The sequence below is a fragment of the Canis lupus genome, chromosome 19, assembly GCF_048164855.1.
Source record: "Canis lupus baileyi chromosome 19, mCanLup2.hap1, whole genome shotgun sequence".
In the NCBI taxonomy this organism is placed as follows: domain Eukaryota; kingdom Metazoa; phylum Chordata; class Mammalia; order Carnivora; family Canidae; genus Canis; species Canis lupus.
Window position 1 is genome coordinate 45,830,133 of NC_132856.1, and position 19,182 is coordinate 45,849,314.

At 55.2% G+C, this 19,182-nt stretch overlaps 1 protein-coding gene and 1 long non-coding RNA gene across 3 annotated transcripts; one reads left to right on the forward strand and one right to left on the reverse strand.

Moving 5' to 3' along the window:
• The first annotated feature begins 28 nt into the window (after positions 1–28).
• On the forward strand, positions 29–16,464 carry COPE (COPI coat complex subunit epsilon). 2 transcript variants are annotated; one of them, XM_072786652.1, is made up of 10 exons: positions 29–216; positions 5,744–5,806; positions 7,129–7,229; positions 9,829–9,981; positions 11,436–11,489; positions 11,904–11,985; positions 12,906–13,061; positions 14,881–14,949; positions 16,039–16,113; positions 16,249–16,464. In XM_072786652.1, exons 1-10 carry the CDS (start codon positions 91–93, stop codon positions 16,294–16,296), a joined length of 927 nt encoding a protein of 308 aa, XP_072642753.1. In that variant the 5' UTR covers positions 29–90; the 3' UTR covers positions 16,297–16,464. The 2 variants fall into 2 exon arrangements, with proteins under 2 accessions (XP_072642753.1, XP_072642754.1); XM_072786653.1 differs by lacking the exon at positions 9,829–9,981 and having other exon boundaries at positions 42–216.
• Positions 12,458–17,598, reverse strand: LOC140610505 (uncharacterized). Its single transcript, XR_012012132.1, has 3 exons — positions 16,201–17,598; positions 14,052–14,581; positions 12,458–13,827 (listed from the first exon to the last, which is right to left on the reverse strand). It is a non-coding gene; the product is annotated as an uncharacterized lncRNA (long non-coding RNA).
• Between the last annotated feature and the right edge of the window lie 1,584 nt (positions 17,599–19,182).

Here is a 19,182-nt window from a genome sequence, read left to right on the forward strand (position 1 = left end):
CTACAATTCCCAGCGTGCCTTGCGGCGACGGACTCCCAACTTCCGGCCGACGTGTCCCTCCGGAAGAGGAGCGACTGGGACCGTAGTGATATGGCGCCTCCGGCTCCCGGGCCGGCCTCCGGCGGCTCCGGGGAAGTGGACGAGCTGTTCGACGTGAAGAACGCCTTCTACATTGGCAGCTACCAGCAGTGCATTAACGAGGCGCAGCGAGTGAAGGTGCGGCCGCTCGGGGGCGAGGGGACAGTGGTGGTTCCGAAAGGCGTTTCTTCCTGGTGGCCACTGGTCGTGCTTTGATTTTTAAAATCTTCCTTCTCCTCGAGGTGTTTTTTCCCCAACGTATCTCTTCAGAGCGTTGTAAGGAGTTACCCTTGTCTTATGACCAAACTCAGAGCCGTGACAGTTTTTGTTATTTCTCACTCTAAGAGCTCGTTCTGCGCCGTGGAAGGCATTTGAGAACGGAGGCGTTTTACGCCACTATAGTGATAATAATAGTGATTTTCACTTGTGGAGGGCCCACGTGTGCCACCATACATACCCACAATACCCCTGAAGTAGGGATTTCATTTCATTTCATTCACTCCTCGTTGAGTTTCTCTTTGGGCCAGGCAGTGTATTCGTGCTGGGCTCAAAGCAGTGATAAAACAGACAAAACTCCGAACTCTTTTAGAAACTTCAAGCTCCCAAGGGAGACAGTCAAGCGGTTAATAAGAAGTCGGGGGTGGTGTGATGGATAGTGGCGGGAATGAGTTTGGCCATCTGAGAGTTAGAAATAACCCTGCTAGGCAGGGCCCAGCCAGTGGATGACAAGAGAGGGTGGCAGGTCCTTTAGCAGAAACTTTTAGGGAGGGACGTGGACGTACATTATAGACAATTTGGGAGTGAGCGAATCGTTAAGAGCAGTGAACCTGACAGGGTCTTGCCTGCCCTGGTTGTTAACCTTCAAAAAAAAAACCTGTCAGTTATTTTACCAGCAAAATGGGTTTGCTGGGGATTAACGGATAATTGCAATCTGAGACATGTAACCTATGGCAAAACTGTAGGCAAGTCCAGAGAGCAGAGGAGAGGACTGCTGTCTTTCACAGGTGAAAGGGGGAGTTGAGAGGGCTCGTTATGAACAAAAAAATCCGTTGTAGTAAACTGAGCTCCGAGTGTTGCGGCTTCTCATTACCTGAGCTGTGACAGTGTCTCCTTGGCTCCGCAATTGCCAGACAAGGAGAACATCTCTCATCTTCCTGTGGGGGTGGTAAAGTATAGGCTTCTTCCTCTGGGGAATGCGTGGTACCTCTCTTTTGTTGGGGTCTGCCACTAACCTGGAGTGTCAGGGCTTGAAAGCTCCCCCTTCTGGTCTCCTGACTCTCTTTTCTTTTTCTTTTTCTTTTTTTTTTAAGAGATTTTATTTATTTATTTATGATAGAGAGAGAGAAAGAGGCAGAGACACAGGCAGAGGGAGAAGTAGGCGCCATGCAAGGAGCCCAACACGGGACTCGATCCAGGATCTCCAGGATCACGCCCTGGGATGAAGGTGGCGCTAAACCGCTGAGCCACCCAGGCTGCCCCTGACTCTCTTTTCAACAGGCTGGTGTCCTAAAGAGATTAGACAAGTAGAGAAATGTGTGAATATATCATAACTTGACTGCTTAAGGGGACAAGGTGAGATAAAAAGTGCTGAGTTGGAGGGGCACCTGGATGGTCAGTCAGAAGAGCATAGGACTCTTGATCATGGTGGTGTGAGTTCGAGTCCCACGTTGGGTGTAGAGATGAGTAAAAATAAATATATCAACTTAAAAAAAAAGACAACACACATACCACTCTTATTTTATTTTGTATATATTTTTTATTGGAGTTCGATTTGCCAACATATAGTCTAACAGCCAGTGCTCATCCCGTCAAGCACCCCCATCAGTACTAGTCACCCAGTGACCCCATCCCCCCACCCACCTCCCCTTCCACTACCCCTTGTTCGTTTCCCAGAGTTAGGAGTCTCTCATGTTCTGTCACCCTCTCTGATATTTCCCACTCTCTCTCTTTTTTTTTTTTTTATCACTATTAATAAAAAAGAAAAGATGCTGAGTTGGAGAATAGGCAGGGGGCAGGGAGGAGGCTGCTTCCTCTGGGAATGGTCAGGTAAGCCCCAGCCGCTCTATCACTTGAACCCAAGGCTGAATCTTAAGAAGCATCAAACCCCATAAATTGCTGCAAAGGTCCTAAGGCAGAGATGAGCTCCAGGGAGTCAGAGCATAAAAGACCAGTGTAGCAGAAGTGGGGTGAGTGGCCAGGTGTGTGTGTGTGTGTGTGTGTGTGTGTGTATGTGTGTAGGATGGAGAATGAAGTGGGCAGGGCCACAGGCAGGGCCTCACAGGAGCCACAGTAAGAGTTTGGATTTTATTCCTAAGATGTAGGGGGCCACTGGAGCACCAAGCAAAGGAAGAGCTAACTATTTCACCCGGGCAGCCAGAGGCTTGGGAGGACTTTGTACTCTGAAGTAGAGAAGGCTTACTTGTTCATGCTTCTGGCCTTTGACACTGTACCTGGTTTCCCTGAGCATCATGGGTATAAAGCCTAAAATGGACTTCAGGAGACTGTCACACTTGGAATAGTACTTGTGCAATTGTATTCGTTTTCTGATTCTCTTATGACAAACAACCACAAATGACAACTTGCAGCCACACAAATTTATTTTCTCTCAGTTTCTGTAGGTCAGAAGTCCTACATGGCTTGCACCAGGCTAAAATCAAGGTGTTGGGAAGGCTGTATCTCTTCTGGAAATTCTAAGGAAAAATATGCTTCCAGACTCAAATGGTTGATAGCTCTGAGCCAGGGGCCAGCCTTGCCTCCTAGAGGCTTCTCTCCAATCCTCAGTCTTGAATATGGTCTCTCCATGTCAGAACCAGCCACAGGGTGTCAGATTGAATATTCCTCTCTTGGGCTCACTTGGCTTTCTCCTGCTGGTACTTTATTTCTGACTATTCTCAGCTATAAAAACTCTTGCTATTAAGGGCTTCTGTGATTAGGGTGGGTCCTCTCCCATAACCGGGCACACCGTCCCCATTTTAGGATCCATAACCTTCATCACATCCTCGAGGCCCCTTTTGTGACAGAATGGAAGCTGTTCACAGATTCTAGGGCCTTGGATGGACATCGCAGGTTGAGTGCCTTATTCAGGTTGCCACCACAGTTGTGTGTCTCCTTCCTGGGTAACAGACGGTGAGAAGATCAAGACAGTCCTGTGGTCAGACTCTGGCTCTGTGATGTTCTTTCTGCAGCCAGGGCTGAGTCATTGTACTTCTGTGCGCCTGTCTTCCCTCTGGTCCAATGGGAACAGTGGTACCTGTTTCACCAAGGTCACTGTGAGATTCGGCGTCACACTCACACTCTGCCATCTGGCTTCTCTTGTCTGTCTTTTCTGCTTACATCATAGCGATATGTCTTTTGAGTCTTCTCTTGTCATAATGTGCAGACTTCCCGTCACTGCTGAAAGGGAGAACCATCATGACCTGCTGTACTTAGAGAGGGACGAGAAACATTCATGGAAGCCAGACTGGTGGTCCCTGTGGGTGGAGGCACACTGCAGCCTGGCCTCTGAGCTAGGGAACTGCTCCCTCTTTGGTGATGTGGAAACATACACTGGCACGAAATCTGACATTCTTCCTGATGCATCCAGAAGGGCATACTGTCCCCACTGAGCCACTTGATGTGCCTTAATTCTGGTCTTTGTGCTGCCTAAACCCTCTTGGGCAGCCTATACTGGGTTGAACGGTGTTTCCTAAAAGATATGTTTACCCAGAACCTGTGAATGTGACTTATTTGGGAAAAGGATCATCGCAGATATAATTCCATAAAGGATCTCTGGATGTGATCAGCTGGGATTTAGGATAGGCCCTAAATCCAATGACTGGTGCTCTTTTAAGAGAAAGGCAAAGAGAGGTTTGAAGCAGATGGAGGAGGAGAAGGAGGCAGAGATTGGGGTGATGGGGCCACAAGCCAAGGAGTTCTTGGAGAACCTGGAAGAGGCCAGGAAGGATCCTTCTAAAAATTTTTTTTTAATTTTTTATTTATTTATGATAGTCACACAGAGAGAGAGAGAGAGAGGCAGAGACATAGGCAGAGGGAGAAGCAGGCTCCATGCACCGGGAGCCCGACGTGGGATTCGATCCCGGCTCTCCAGGATCGCGCCCTGGGCCAAAGGCAGGCGCTAAACCACTGCGCCACCCAGGGATCCCCAGGAAGGATCCTTCTATAGAGCCTTTGATAGTATGGTCCTACTGACACTTTGATTTTGAACTCCTAATCTCCAGGACTGTGAGAGAATAATTTTTTTTTTAAGGTTTTATTTATTAGAGAGAATGCGAGCATGCGAGCAGGGGCAGGAACAGAGGGAGAAGGAGTCTGTTTCTCTTTGAGCAGGGAGCCTGAGCAGGACTTGATCCTGCGATGCTGGGATCATGACCTGAACCAAAGGCAGACACATAACTGAGCAACCCAGGTGCCCCAATTTTCTGTTCTTTCTAACCACCCAGTTTATGGCAATTCATTACAGTGGCCCCAGCAATCTCTGACAGGCATGATCTGAGGTGGCCCCAAGTGGAACACCTGGTACATCATTGCTTTTTATCAGATGTAGTGCTCTGTCACCATGTCATCATGATGTTTGTTTGTCAGACATTTCTTAAGTATCCACAAGATGGTAGGTACCACCCAAATGCTGGGGATAAAGCAGTGAAGAAAGCCTCAAGAAGCTGAAGGCCCAGCGTGGCCATCCTCACAGGGGCCCCCACCCCATCACTAGACCCACTTCTCCCCCCACAAAGGTACTCACTGTCCTCAGGACTGGCTGCACCTCTGAGCTGCCTAGGGGCAGTCAGAGGCCACTCTGGGATCGGCCATCATTGATGGGTATGAACCTCCTGGCTTTGTTCTCAGGTAATTCTGGTGAGCTATCCCCAAGCAGCAAATGGCTGAGAAGCATTTGTTCAGAAAGACGCCATTCCTGTTTACTTAGATCTGGAGATCTGCCTAGCACTCAGCACACAGCTTCTGCCCGAGGCCTTATGAGCCTTCTTCCGTTCTTGGCTCTGAGGCCCTCCCAGGGCCTCATGGCCTGGCCAGGGCTCAGGGGGCTTTCCCCACAGTCCCAGAGTGACCAGTGTGTGATGTCCCCTCTCCAGGGCTCCCCAGCTCTGTGGTGGCAGGCTTGAGCGGCACGGCCCAGGCTGGACACAGATGTCACTGAGCCAGGGCAGCCCAGCTGAGCTCTCTCAGAAAGGCCCTCTGAGTGGGCAACCTTCGTCTCTTCTTCCATGTTTAAAAAAGTGTTTTGGAACAAAAACAGGACAGGAACACATTGCATAGAAGTACAAAAAGTAAAGTCCCCTGCGCATGTCTCCTGGGTCCCATCTGTTCTGCAGAATTACCCATCCACCTTTGGATAGGAATGCTCCCAGGCCTGTTTTCTCTACTTTTACAAACCCAAGCACTGGGGTATTTTCCCTCAACAACTCGGACCACCTGTACCATTGAGAAGCTTCTGTTTTGACCCGCTGCACCCTGGGAGCCCCTGTCAGTATGAGTGGCCGCATGTCCAGTGGTGAGAGGCGTGGGCTCTACCCTGCTCCCTTCCCTGGGTAGTAGTAGTAGGGGACAAGGTCAGAGCTGGAACCCAGTCCTGGGGAAGCTGCTTGCTCCTGGTCTCTGCCAAGGACCTGCCTGTGGCTCCAAGTGTCCTTACGTGCTTCTGTCTCCACAGCCCTCAAGCCCGGAGAGAGACGTGGAAAGGGATGTCTTCCTGTACAGAGCGTACCTTGCACAGGTGAGTGTGGGCCTGTGACCTCCAGTGTTCCTGGGACAGGAGAGTAAGGAACAGAGTGCTGGGTGGCGACAGGGGCTGGGACAGCAGACAAAGGAGGTCAGAGTCCAGCAACTTCCCATGGCTGGTGTGGCCTCCACAAGTAGGTGGCCATGTCCCCAAGGTTGTGGACTCACCAGGCCCAAGGACCAGTATGGGGATTTCTCCCTTTTCTTCTGTCATCAGTAGATTGTGTTTGTTTAATACAGCTTCGGGTTTGCAGAATAGGATAGAGATAGATAGGAAAGAGAATCCCACCCCCAGTAGATAAGAAAGAGATAGGAAAGAGAATCCCACCCCCCACCCCTAGTCTGCAGGCAGGTTTTCTTCCTACTCACATCTGGGATTGGTGGGATGCTTTCATTGGTGGATGTACCAGTGTTGGCACTGCTGTTAAGTCAAGGCCATAGTTTATTCCAGGCTCTAGGAACATTACCCTGGGAGTGCAAGCAGTCCAGATGGTGCTTGCATGGACGGGACTGAGTCGTGCCCTGCCCTGGTTTTCCCCGCCAGGGCCCACTGGCAGCCAGCCTCCCACCTGCCTTCTCCCCTCAGCCTCAGCCTTAGACTGTGGTCTGTCCTGGGCACTTGGCTCCACAGCTGCCCTCATCTCACCTCACCTCAGGCCTTGAGTGGCTTCCTGGTTCTGTTCACATCTTTCCCTCTGTGGAGTGTTCTGGAGCCTGATGGGACCCCACCCTCCCATTGACCAAGCCTCTCCTGCCCCCTTACCTTGAGGGTGAACAGTATGTGGGTGGCCTCTACAGAGGAGCTGCCCTGATGTATGTGGAATCTCCTTGCAATGTATACTTTTTTTTTTTAAGAACACCTATATATGGCAGTAAAAACATCAGAATCACTCCAGTTCCCTCCCAGCAGTTACCACCACCACCAGTTCTGAATGTCAGCAGGGAGGGGGTGAATGTCCTGATTTATAGAAGTGCATTCCCTGCCTGCCTGCCCCCTGCCCCTGAGCATTCCCCCCAGAGCTGGCAGGCCCCTCACCCTGTCACCTCAGCCCTGGGAACTGGACACTGAGCAGCTGGGGTCTCCATTGTGGCCTGACAGGTGACAAGTGACACTGTGCTGCCTCGCAGCAGGTTCTGTAGTAGAACTGGCAGCTGGCAGGCTGAGGGGTCCCTGGGGGTGGTGGGCCTGGTTCCAGGTGCTAGGGCTCTGCCAGGGTGATGCTAGAGCCCTAAAAAGCTCTCATGTATTCTGGGGTCTGAGGTATAAGCCCCACGGGGGAGAGCAGGTCAGTGACAGTGTGCTTGTCTTGACTGCAGAGGAAGTATGGTGTAGTCCTGGATGAGATCAAGCCCTCCTCAGCCCCCGAGCTCCAGGCCGTGCGCATGTTCGCTGAGTACCTGGCCAACGACAGCCAGAGGTGAGGATGGGAGGGTACGGGTGGGCATCTCTCCCCACCTTCTCACCTCCCTGAGCCTCAGTGAAAGCACATTCCATGGGATGCCTGAGTGGTTCAGTGGTTGAGCGTCTGCCTTCCGCTTAGGGCGTGATCCCGAAGTTTGAGGATCGAGTCCTACATCGAGCTTCTTGCATGGAGCCTGCTTCTCCTCTGTCTGCCTATGTCTCTGTCTCTCTCTGTCTCTCATGAATAAGTAAATAAAATCTTAAAAAAAAAAAGAAAGAAAGAAAGCACGTTCCTATCCTGCTTGGACATTTATGTAAGCCATTCATTCTGTTGCTGGCCAGGATACTTGCCCAGGTGCTTATGAGCTCTGCCTCTGCCTCTGCAGGTGGAAGCTGTGTGACCCTGCCTTGTCCGTGCATAGGGGACCAGCATGACCTGGCAGGCTCCATGGCTCCAGTGCACCTCAGTTCCCCCCACCCCAGGAATGGCTGGTTGTGAGGCCCCCTAGGATTAGGAACGTAAAATGTTCCCCACAGGGTACCTGGGATAGGGCAACAGCCTAGCCCATGACATGGAGACACTCTGCTCTGTAGATCTTCCCTTGCCCCCCTGCCCAGCCCTGAGATCCCACCACCACCCTGGAGCATCCCTCATAGTGGCAAGGAGCCTCACAGAAAGGCCTTCCCCAAGCTCTGCCTAGTGGAACTTCTTAGACCAGGACTTGATTGTGACTTGTTGATACTGTGCTACTCTTGTGGGCCACTGAGGTTGACTTTGGGTCCCAGGTGTGGGTGAGACCACCTGCTGTGATCCCTGCCACTGCTCTTATAGAGCGCAGTGTTTTGTGCCCTGTCTGCTGACTGGGCTCCTTCACCTTTGAAGCTTGAGGCTCAGGGAGATTTACTTGTCAGCGATGACAGCTGAATGGGGACCCAGATTCTGACCCCCAGAACCCATGAATGCAATACCATTGGAAATGAGGTCTTTGCAGATGCAATTAGTTAAGGATCTTGAGATTGTCCTAGATATAGGATGGACCCTGGTATCCTCATAAGAGACCAAAGAAGAGAAGACAGAGAGGGTACAGAGGGGTGGGCTGTGTGAAGATGGAGGCAGAATTGGGATGAGACAGAAGCCAAGGGGTGCCGAGGACTGTGGGCAGCCAGCTGAAGCCAGGGGAGAGGCTTGGGATGGATTCACCCTCAGGAGCCTCAGAAGGTACTCACCCTGCCCATACTTGGATATCGAGCTTCTGTCTCCTAGAACTTCTTTTCTGTGAGTCTGTTCCTATTGCTTGCATCTTTCTGGTTTGTGATGCCTTGTGATGGCAGCCCCAGGGCACCAAGACAGGCAGCCTCCTGAGGCTATCATTTCTTCCTCTCCACGCTTCATGAGCCTTATTCTTTCAGAAGAAGACGGGCCCTGGGACCATCTAGGAGCAGGGGCTTAGGAAGGCAGAGTGGTTCGGGGTGCATCTGTCCTGCCAGCACAAACTGCTGCCCCCTAGCCAGCCCAGCAGGCTGGCTATGGAGAAAGTCCCAGGACCTGCAGGTAAACGATGATATGTTACAGTAACGGCATACGACACCAAGGTCACATTAGCAGCAGCATGTAGCATGTCTACTCTCAGTGTGGGGTGGCCCCAAGTGCTCCATGACAACTCTGTGTCACACCGTGTATATGGTCTAGGTGTGCAGAGTGGGAAATAGTATCAGATTTGAAGTCCTTTGTCCATCAGGCTCTTTGGTGGGCCTGAGGACAGTGACAGTTGTGTCCCCGTCCTCCAGGACCTTAAGACACAGATCCTTGGGCAACTTGGGGCCTGGCCTTTGCTTCCCTTCTCCTATCAGCTATTCAGCAGATCCCAGAGTGGCCTCTGACTGCCCCTAGGCAGCTCAGAGGTGCAGCCAGTCCTGAGGACAGTGAGTACCTTTGTGGGGGGAGAAGTGGGTCTAGTGATGGGGTGGGGGCCCCTGTCAGGATGGCCACGTTGGGCCTTCAGCTTCTTGAGGCTTTCTTCACTGCTTTATCAGCCTTTTGAAACAAGGGGTCTTGACTCTGTTTAGTTAAGCAGAGCTTGGTTCAGGTGTCCTGTGGCCCGTGGAGAAACTGATTGATCCTTGGTGGAGCCCTGACTTCAGCCTGGCCCCCAGCCCAGCATGTCACCCACCTGCCAGGAGCAGCCGGCCTCCTTGGCAAGGCAGCGACGTCACTGGTGTGAGATTCATCTGTGTAGCTTCCTGTCTCCAGAGAGGCACCCCTGGCGAGTCAGCTTGTACCTCTGTGTCCAGGGTGGTGTGGACACTATGGCCCCCTAGCTCTGAGGGCCAGGAGGTCTTTAAGCTTAGGCAATCATTTGTGCCACTTTATAGACATGGCCCCTCCTGCACCACATCTCCTCATGAGGCCTGAGACCACCCAGCCTCAGTTTCTCTGTGTAAGGGTGAGAAGTGCCACATGGGAAGGTGGTGGGACTTAACAGAGAGCCTGTTCTGACTGCAGCTGCTGTGTTCCCCTGGGGGCCCTCTCACCCTTTCCGGACCTGTCTGCTCCCACAAGGGTGAGGCTGGCTTCCCACTCCTGGCTGCAGGCCCCCAACAGCCTCGTCTTGCAGGGACTCGATCGTTGTCGAGCTGGACCGGGAGATGAGCAGGAGCGTGGACGTGACGAACACCACCTTCCTGCTGATGGCTGCCTCCATCTACTTCCACGACCAGAACCCAGATGCAGCCCTGCGTACTCTGCACCAGGGGGACAGCCTGGAGTGGTGGGTGTCCTCCCTGTTTCAGGGGGAAGGCCTGGAGGCCTGAGGTGCCCCTCTGGTCTCCAGGCTGCCCATGGCCCCATTGGCCATTGTCATGGGAACAGTGTGGGGCTGCCCAGAGAGACTGGTGGGGCCCAGGCTTTCCCATTCAGGCTGCAGCTCCCATTCTTGGGCCAGGAGACACTCCTTTCTGTTCGGCTGGGCTGCTGTTCCCAAGGACACGGCTCCCAGGGCTGGAAATCCTCTTTTCCCAGTGGCAGAGTTGAAAGCACCTTTGTTTCTGCCTGTGGTTTCTACACCCCCACCCCCACCACGGAGCTCTGTGTCCCTGGGCTCTGGTCTTTCCAAGGTCCTCCCCATGTTCCCCCAGGCCCTCCCTTGAGGCTAGCCCTCATTCATGGGACTCCAGGGCTGGGGTGCTGGAGCCCCTTGTGGCGCACCGTATGCTCTACGCACCACCTCAGGAAGTGACCCTGGGCCGGCGCTGCATTGAGGGCACTGTGTCCAGGGCTCCAACCCAGAGGGTGTGACAGCCCTGCCCTGTGAACTCTCTGGTGCATGCTGTGCCTTGGTGGGTGGGTCACCACAGATTCATTATTGTATCTGTTTACATTCCCCCTTCAGTCCAGAAAGGGATTTGTGGCAGCCTAGATATAGGTCTGGCAAACAGTTTACAAGGCAATAGACTGTTTTTTTGTTTTGTTTTGTTTTTAAGATTTATTTATTTATTTATGATGGACATAGAGAGAGAGGGAGGCAGAGACACAGGCAGAGGGAGAAGCAGGCTCCATGCAGGAAGCCCGATGTGGGACTTGATCCCAGGACTCCAGGATCGCGCCCCGGGCCAAAGGCAGGCGCCAAACCACTGAGCCACCCAGGAATCCCCCGGCAGTAGACTGTTTTTCAGATTCCTACACAGGTTGATCTGGATGGGAAAATGTGGAAACTAGTGACTATATATATATCATTGGTGGTCACAGCTGTCAGGCAGAGAGGGAAGCCATGGGTGTGGGACCCACCTGTCCCATGGAGCACCCCTGTGACTGGAAGAGCCACCTTCTCTGGTGGCTGACCCTTTGCTTGGCTGCTCAGCTTGCTCCCTGGGCTCTTGGTACTGGGTGGTGGCTGGTGTCCCCCTCATACCAGGAGTGGGGTGCAGGTATGGTGCCTAGCCTTGGGGTAGTCAGTGGGATGACTTGAGAACCCATGAAAGCTCCAGCCCCAAGTGCTTAGTGGTGAAATGGGGGAGCCAGGGTCCCGGGAAGCAGTGGGAGGTTTGGCCCAGTGTACAGTGCCTGGGTCTGAGTCCAGTGCTGTTCAGCATCGCCCTCTACAAGGCAAGGCCGGCAGCCCCAGCTCTCCTAGGAATGTTCCTGGAGGTGGCACCCACACAGAGTGAGCCCTGATAGGCAGCAGGGTGATGAGGATGCCTGCTGACTGCCTGCTCTGTCCCGCAGCATGGCCATGACTGTGCAGATCCTACTGAAGCTGGACCGCCTGGATCTTGCTAGGTAAGTCTCTCCCATGCATGCCCACCTGTGGCTCCTGAGCTGGGACCCATGCGTCAGGGCTGTCTTTGCCCACTAGGGGGCACTCACCCTGGGGACCTTCCCTGAGCCCCTTCCAAAGCCTAGAGCATTAGTGGTACTATTGCTTCTCCGGTCACTTCATTCTAGCCCACTGGGATGACTCACTGTGGTTTACCTGCCCTTCCCTGCAGGGTGTTGCCTGGGATGAGGAATGGTGCTGTCCATGCCTTAGTTTCCTTCTGTGACTTGGGGGGTAGGGCCTGCAGAGTTAGGGTGGGCTTCCCAAGTGTGTGGTGGCAGCGGCTGGGCTGGGTCCATGAGCTGGCACCCGTGGCTACTTTGTGAGTAGGAATGGGGTGGGGGTGGGGGCTCCCTTCAACCCTTCTGTGTCCCCAGGAAGGAGCTGAAGAAAATGCAGGACCAGGACGAGGATGCGACCCTTACTCAGCTGGCCACTGCGTGGGTCAATCTGGCTGTGGTGAGCTCCTGGGCTGTGCTGAGGGAAGGAGGGAGCCCCTGCCTCCAGAGCTGGCCGGTCCTATGGGGAGAGTGCCAGTATGGGCTTCTGTGGACACATTGGACCTGCTTCTTCTTTGGGGCCAGGGCACATCCCCCAGGGGAGCCCCCAGCCTGGTGCGCCCTGGCACATTTCCTACTTTACTCAGAACCAACCCAATTCCTCCCTCCTCAGAGCTGAGCAGCTTGGCCAGAACCAGAGTGAATGAGCTGGGGGAGGGCTCTGGAACCATACTTGATGGACTGAGTGGGCCAGCCTGGCAGTGCAGCCTCCTCCCAGGGCTGACCCTGGACTTGGCTCCCACTCAGTTTGTTCCCTGGGCTTTTGGCACTGTGCAGTGGTCAGTGTCCTCCTAACACCTTCCCCTGCACCCAGCCCCTATCTCCCCCCTGCCTGGGCAGCGCCCCCCATCTTGGCAGTGGCCCCTTTTCTGGCTTTTGGCACTGGACTTTCTCTAAGCCTTTTTTTTTTTTTTTTTTTTGGTATGGGCTGCTTAAGATGTGTTCCCCGTCTTCGTGTGCCTACACTGCCCTTGGGGGGCTGAGGCCTCACACAAGCTTGTTTCTAGTGTCTAGTTTAGCCGATGAACCCTGCCCACACTTCACCAGCTCTGCATTTTCCCACAAGCTTTCACGTCTTGGTCTCGGGGTCCCCTGTAAGAGTGATGTTACTACATCTTTAGCAGGCAGACAGAACCTTTCATTCAGAACCCAGGTGGTCGAGGTCAGGACTGCTGGTGACAGGGGTGTCCAGGGACTGCCTGCCACGCGCTGGCCATGCCAGGATCACCTCAGCAAAGTGATCTGCTCTGTGAGGGAGCGGGCAGTGGCAGGGCTGGGAAGCAGGGTGACAAACTGGTGATGTTGGAACTGTCCCCGCAGGGTGGCGAGAAGCTGCAGGATGCCTACTACATCTTTCAGGAAATGGCTGACAAGTGCTCATCCACCCTGCTGCTGCTCAACGGGCAGGCGGCCTGCCACATGGCCCAGGGCCGATGGGAGGCTGCCGAAGGGGTGCTCCAGGAGGCTCTGGACAAGGTATGGCAGGCCCAGCCTGCACCGCGGCTCCCAGTGGGGGCAGCAGGTGATGCAGGGCTTGGGCTTGCTTCAGAAGGAGACCCCACAGGCCTGATGTGTGATCACATGGGAATTTATATTAATACCAAACCAGCTAAGAATCAGGATTGCAAATAGAAATGTTGAGTGTAGTTTCTCTTAGAAGTAGGAGGATCCCATCAGCCTGGGCTTCTGTTGGCCTGAGCTGAGCAAAAGTTCTTGCCATCATGTTGGCTGGGGCCTCTTGATGTGATTCCTCACCTGAGTCCGCACTTGGAAGAGATGCCCGCTGTTCATCACCAAGGGGAGAGTGGGCTGCAAACGTGAGGTGTTGCCTGGGCCTGTCCTGGCCTAAAAGAGGGACCTTGAGTGAGGCCCTGTGGGGAAGCCCCAGCTGTTGTCTTCCCCGGACCAACATGTGAGGTCTTGTGTGTTATTTTTATAATCAGAGGACATGTCAAAGTTTCTTTCCATCTTTGGAAAACATTTCTTGATACAATGAGAAACAGACACCAGTAGGAAGCTTTCTCCCTGTATCTCTGTGAGGGGTCGAGTTACCATCAGAAGTTTGTTTGCAGATCAGGGGCGGGCCAGGGCCATTAGTCAGGTGCTCCTCAGGCTGCTTACTTGGAGCTGCCTTGCCCTGCCAGGCAGCCACCATGCCTCCTTGACAGGGTCTGACTCAACTGGACTGCTGTATGCCTGCAGGGCTGGTCAGGAAAGCCTGGCCTGGTGGGGTGTCTCTGCCCTAGAAGGAGAGGGCAGTCGGGTCCCCAGTTAAATAACACCCATCTGTCCTCATTCTCTGAGACACCACCTGGGCTGGCTTGCTGCCCTGTGGCCCTGTCCCTGCCACGCCATGTCCCCCCCACCCCCCCCGGCAGCCTGAGGCATGCCGTGGCCTCATTCATCCTGGTGCCTGCGTGCCACCCCATGCTTTTCACTGTCCTTCCCATTCCTTTTTGTGTTCACCTCGTTTTGCTTCTGTGAGTACATGCCACTGTGCCCTATGACAACAGCTGAGGAGACTAAGGTGGAGAGAAGTTGAGTTTCCCCAGAGAAGGGCAGCCCTGGCATGGAGCTGGGTCTGGGCAGGAGGCTGGGGTCCATACAGCTCCTTGAACCTGCAACACCACGAGTCTGGGTTGCTGTTCTCTGCTCCAGGTGCCCAGTTAGGGCTCCCTGCAGTGTCCCTGCTTCAGAGCCCTGTGTGGGTGGGTAGAGTGAGGTCATCCGCTTGGATGTTCTGGTAATTTCCCAGCAGTTTCTTGTCAAGGCCCCTGGAGAGCAGGAGGGGCAGGCGGGGTCTGCCCTGTGGTCTCAGACCTCATTTTTGCAGCAAGAGGGACAGCTTGCCAGCGATGGTATTCAGGCCATCTTGGGTTGGGCTCTGTTACTTTGAGGTTGGTATAATAAATACACCCCTCCCAAATCACAGCAAGCAAGGGGGCTCTTTTGCATCCTGGTCCGCAGATGAGACACTGGGCTTAGAGGGGAAGCAGCTGTTGGGGAAAAGAAAGGTAGTCAGAAGGTGGGTTGGGGTTGGGGCTGGGCTGGGGCCCCCTCGTCACTTAGGTAGAACGGAGGGTCCTGAGGTCACCACCTCGCAGAATGGCCAGTAGGCACGTTTTGGGTCTTGCAGCCCCCACCTGCTCCACCTCTGAGGGTATGACCTTGTATGGGTCATGTCTTCACCTTGGGTCAGTGGGAGGCATTTTCCCACCTGAGATGGGGATGGGCAGGCCAAGTCGGGGGCCTAGGGGAGCTGACCCTGCTCGCCTGGTGTTCCCTGTGTTTCCAGGACAGTGGCCACCCAGAGACACTGATCAACCTCATCGTCCTGTCACAGCACCTGGGCAAGCCACCCGAGGTAGGGTCCCCTGGTGCAGGGGAAGTGTTCTGGCCCTCAGGGTGCCAGCGTGTGGTGGGCAGGGGTCTGTGATACGGCTCCAGCCCCAGATGAAGCTCAGCATCTTGAGCGGAAACGCATTCCTTTTGGGGGCAGGGGTGGTGGTGGTGGTGAGTGCAGTTGCATTGGCGCGAGGGGCCCTGGGAAGTTGGTGTTGCAGGTGATCCTCTAGGGCCCCACCCTGGCCCAGGCTGTAGGCCAGCTGCTCCATGGGCCCTATGAACTATGAGCTGTGTCTCAGAGGGCCAGCTGAGCTGGGATCCCCATCTGTGCCATCTCTTGGTGGAGAGAAAAGGGGCCCAGGGGAGCAATCTCTGTGAGCCCATGTTGTCTAAGGGTGGGGAGGGAGGGAGAACTCTGGGGCACCGCTCTCTGTAGGTGACTGACTGGCGCAGTTGGCCAAGGACCGACCCCAGGACTTCCTGACAGTCGGTCACCCATCCCTTATAGAAGCCCCCCCCCCCCCTCCGGCAGCTTCAGGGCTGGGGCAGAACAGCATAGACAGGACAGCTGTCCCACTCACCCCAGAAATAGCACTGGACCCCTAGTCTCAGGGAGACAGGTGCCCCACCCCCTGAGTCTGAGCTGGGCCTGGGGAGGTGAGGGGAGCTGGGAGCAAGGGCTCTTCCTGGGGTCCAGGTTCTAATACTGAGATCTCTGGGGTTTCTCTGTATAGTGTGCCCAGAACAAATTCACCTCCCCTCCCAACTCTCTTCCCCCTGACCTGCCCTCTGCTCCTCCTAGTCCTAGTCTTCTCCTAAGGTCCCTCCCAGCCTACTCCCCTGAATCCGGTGATGCATCCTCCAACCGTGCACTAGCATGGGCTCTGTGCCAGGTGCCCCCTCTTCCCTCCCCAGCCCTGGGGGTCCTCTGTCATCAGCCTGATTTCACAGTGGGGTGATGGACGTGATGGGAGACCAGGGCCCTTGCTTGGGAGACCAGGGTCATCTGGGCAGCCCTCACTTCACCCCTCCTCTCGCTTTGCATGTGCAAGCCACCTGGGTGCCCCCTATTCAACTAACCTGGCCTCTGGCCTCATTTCCCTTGCAGGTGACAAACCGCTACCTGTCCCAGCTGAAGGACGCACACAGGTCCCACCCCTTTATCAAGGAGTACCAGGCCAAGGTGAGCCTGAGCTGGCGATCTGTCCCACATCCCCAGACCCCCCATAGGCGGGGCCAGGGAAGGCCTGTGACTGAGGTCTTGACTCACGTTCTCTGTTTCTCTTTCTGCTCCCACTGTCCCCAATCCACATTGCAGGAGAACGACTTTGACCGGCTGGTGCTGCAGTATGCTCCCAGCGCCTGAGGCCGGCTGCAGGCTGGTTCCCAAGCCCGGGAACAGCGAGGCTGGGCATGCTGCCCCCACTGCCAGGCACCCATCCTCTTGTGCTCTTGGTTGCTCTGGCTAGAGGTGAAGAAGGCTCGAGGCTCAGCCTGACCAGGGCCCCTTCTGTCAATAAATATCTCCACCTGATCCATGTCTGCCACTCTGGGAGGGACATGTGTGAACCACGACTCAGAAGGGAGGGTCCCAGGCACTGTCCCCCAGGGCTTTTCCTGGGAGGGAAGCCTTGGAGACCAGGGCCTGTGAACAGGAGCTGCACAGACTCCCCACCCCGGAAACAGCTGCCCCATGATGCTGAGCTACGGCGGCACTGCTATGTCTCCCAAGTCCACTTGATATCCAGAGAAACTGAGATAGTGACAGCCATCATGAGGAGCATCAGGACTCAAAACCAGTATCCTGGGGTGGCAAGGGAGGTAGGAAGTACTCAGGCCTCTCAGTTGAGTCACATGTGTGCAAGGAACACATGCACCCCCACCCCACCCCATCCGACCATCCCCTGCTCCTGGTTGTTGTGGCCGAGGCACTCAGCTCTCTACCTGGAGAGAGGAACCCATGGTGAGTGCCCTTCCATAAGAGAAAGCCAGGGCAGTAGCTGGCATCTGTTGTCTGGAGAGAGGGTGGTACCCAAGCAGTGGGGACTTGTTGGCTGGGCCTCTCAGATGAGGTCACCACTGATCTGTCTCCACCCAAATAACTAGAAGGATCTGCCAGGCCAGGTTCTGGGGGGGCGAGCAGTCATTCAAGGCAGCATGGACAGCCCATGCAAAGCGCCTGAGGCTCCGTGAGCAGGACAAGGCTTTGTGGCCTTTGGCCCTAGGTCGTCAGTGTCTGGGCCTCTTCCAGGAAGGAGGTAAGACCTGGGTTGCCAGAGTGTGGCCTCATCTGCCTGAACCTAGGGCTCGGTTGCCAGGACAGGATATAGAGCACAGGATTCCCAGCTGCAGGACCCACCTGTGTCCCCTCCCTGCCTGGTGAGGAGCTCAGCAAGGGGGAGAGGTGACGGAGGCATCTGTCAGGGGTGGGGATCAGGGATCTGGGGATGAGCTCCCCGGGTTCCTCAGGTGGAATGAGGAAGGGGCACCTTTTGACCTTTGCAGCCCCTTGCCAGGTCACTGGCAGCTGGCAGCACCAGGAACCACATTCCACTTCTGCGCTGCACCCACCCATTGGTGGCCTCCCAGCTGGCCCCATCAAGATGAAACTCAACACAGCTGGGGCCGGACTGGTGGGTGGGGGTGCCTCTCCCGTTACTGATGGCTGCCATGGCGACCAGATAGTGACAGATAGTGCTGGGTGGGAGGGTGGGGGTGGGGGAGTTGGAAAGTCCAGGGCTGCACCACATGCCTGGCCAGATCTCTGGGGGCATGGCTAGCCAGTTGAGGACCCTCAAGTCCCCCTCTGCCTGCTAGGCAAGCTGCATCAATCCTGTCTCTGGCCTCTGGTTGAGCCTTAATACTTGACCAGGCCAGGCAGCCAGGCCTCATACCCTGCAACATGCTGGGCCTGTCACTTATTGGCCTGGGTGGCCAGATGGACCCCTGCCCACAGAGTGCAGGTTCAAGAATAATGAGTAGGAGGTACGGTGAGCAGATGACAACAACAGCGAAGAAGACTAATGGGAAAGTCAGGGGTGCACTGAGCAGGTGATATTTGTAGATAAAGTCTGAAGGAAGTGAGCGAGGGTCCCCATTAGCACCTGGGAGAACAGCATTCTAGGCCAAAGGCCCTGAGGCAGGACTGTGCCAGGGTGCTAGAGGAACAGTGAGGTGGCCAGTGTGGCATATGGGGAGCAAGGTGGAGAGGAGAGCATGAGTAGGTCGTGAATCAGTGAGGAGTTGGCCTTTACTCTGCATGGTGGGAGCCATGGGGGGCTGTGAGCGAGGAAGGACAGCAAGCAGGCTCCCTCTGGCCTCTGGGATGAGGAGGAAGCCTGGGTACTAAGCAAGAGGTACTAGGGGGACCCAGGGGCCACAGGAGGCTGTATAGGTGCAGGGAAGTGGCTGAATTTGTGAACATTCCGAGCTAGGGCCAACTGAATGTGTTGCTCAACTGGATGAAGGAAGGGAAGGATGTGTGACTCCTCAGTCTGCCTGCGGGGTTTTCCCCCAAGCACCTGAAGGTCAGGAGAGGCCTCCTACAAGTCCCATACTGATTTTCATTCTGCATCTTAAAGGTTTTGGGATGATGCCCTAGGTGGGAGGAAGGAAGAACACAGGAATGTGGGAGTTCCTGGGAGAGGGGCTATCAGTGTCAGGGAAGGCACTATCCCCAACAGGTGACCACAGGCCTTGATCATGGCTGTTGGGGGCTTCAGACACAGGGCCTGGTCACTGGACTGTAGAGTATCACCCAGGGTGGTTGGTCCCAATGGAGCCAGCATCTTGATCCAGCCTCTGAGTCCCAGCAGGTGGGTCCCTGCTCAGTCCCTCTGCCTCAGCTCCCCACTCCCCCACCCCCGCAAGCCTGTGTTAACCTGGTGCAGAGGAGGCCTGCCAGGTGCTCAGGGTCACGGATAGCAGGTGGCCCTGAGGACAGGGAATGGTGAGGTCCGAGGGTGGAGGGCCGGGGAAAGAGTTACCGGTGTAGGGGAATGCCTGTTGGTGCTCACCAAGCCCCACGCCGCGGGGGGCTGGGGAAGCCCAGGTGGGCACGGCACTCCCGGCGCGGCGCGGACGGGTGCAGACGACTGACAGATGCCATTCCCCGCTGCCTCGCGCCTCGATTTCCTCCACTGGAAAATGGGCAGGAGCGCGGGCCCGTCTCCTGGACGCGTCGCCGGGTCTCGTCCTCCCGCGGTCGCCGCCGCTGCCTCCGGGAGACCCAGCCCCCGCGCGCCCTCAGGGT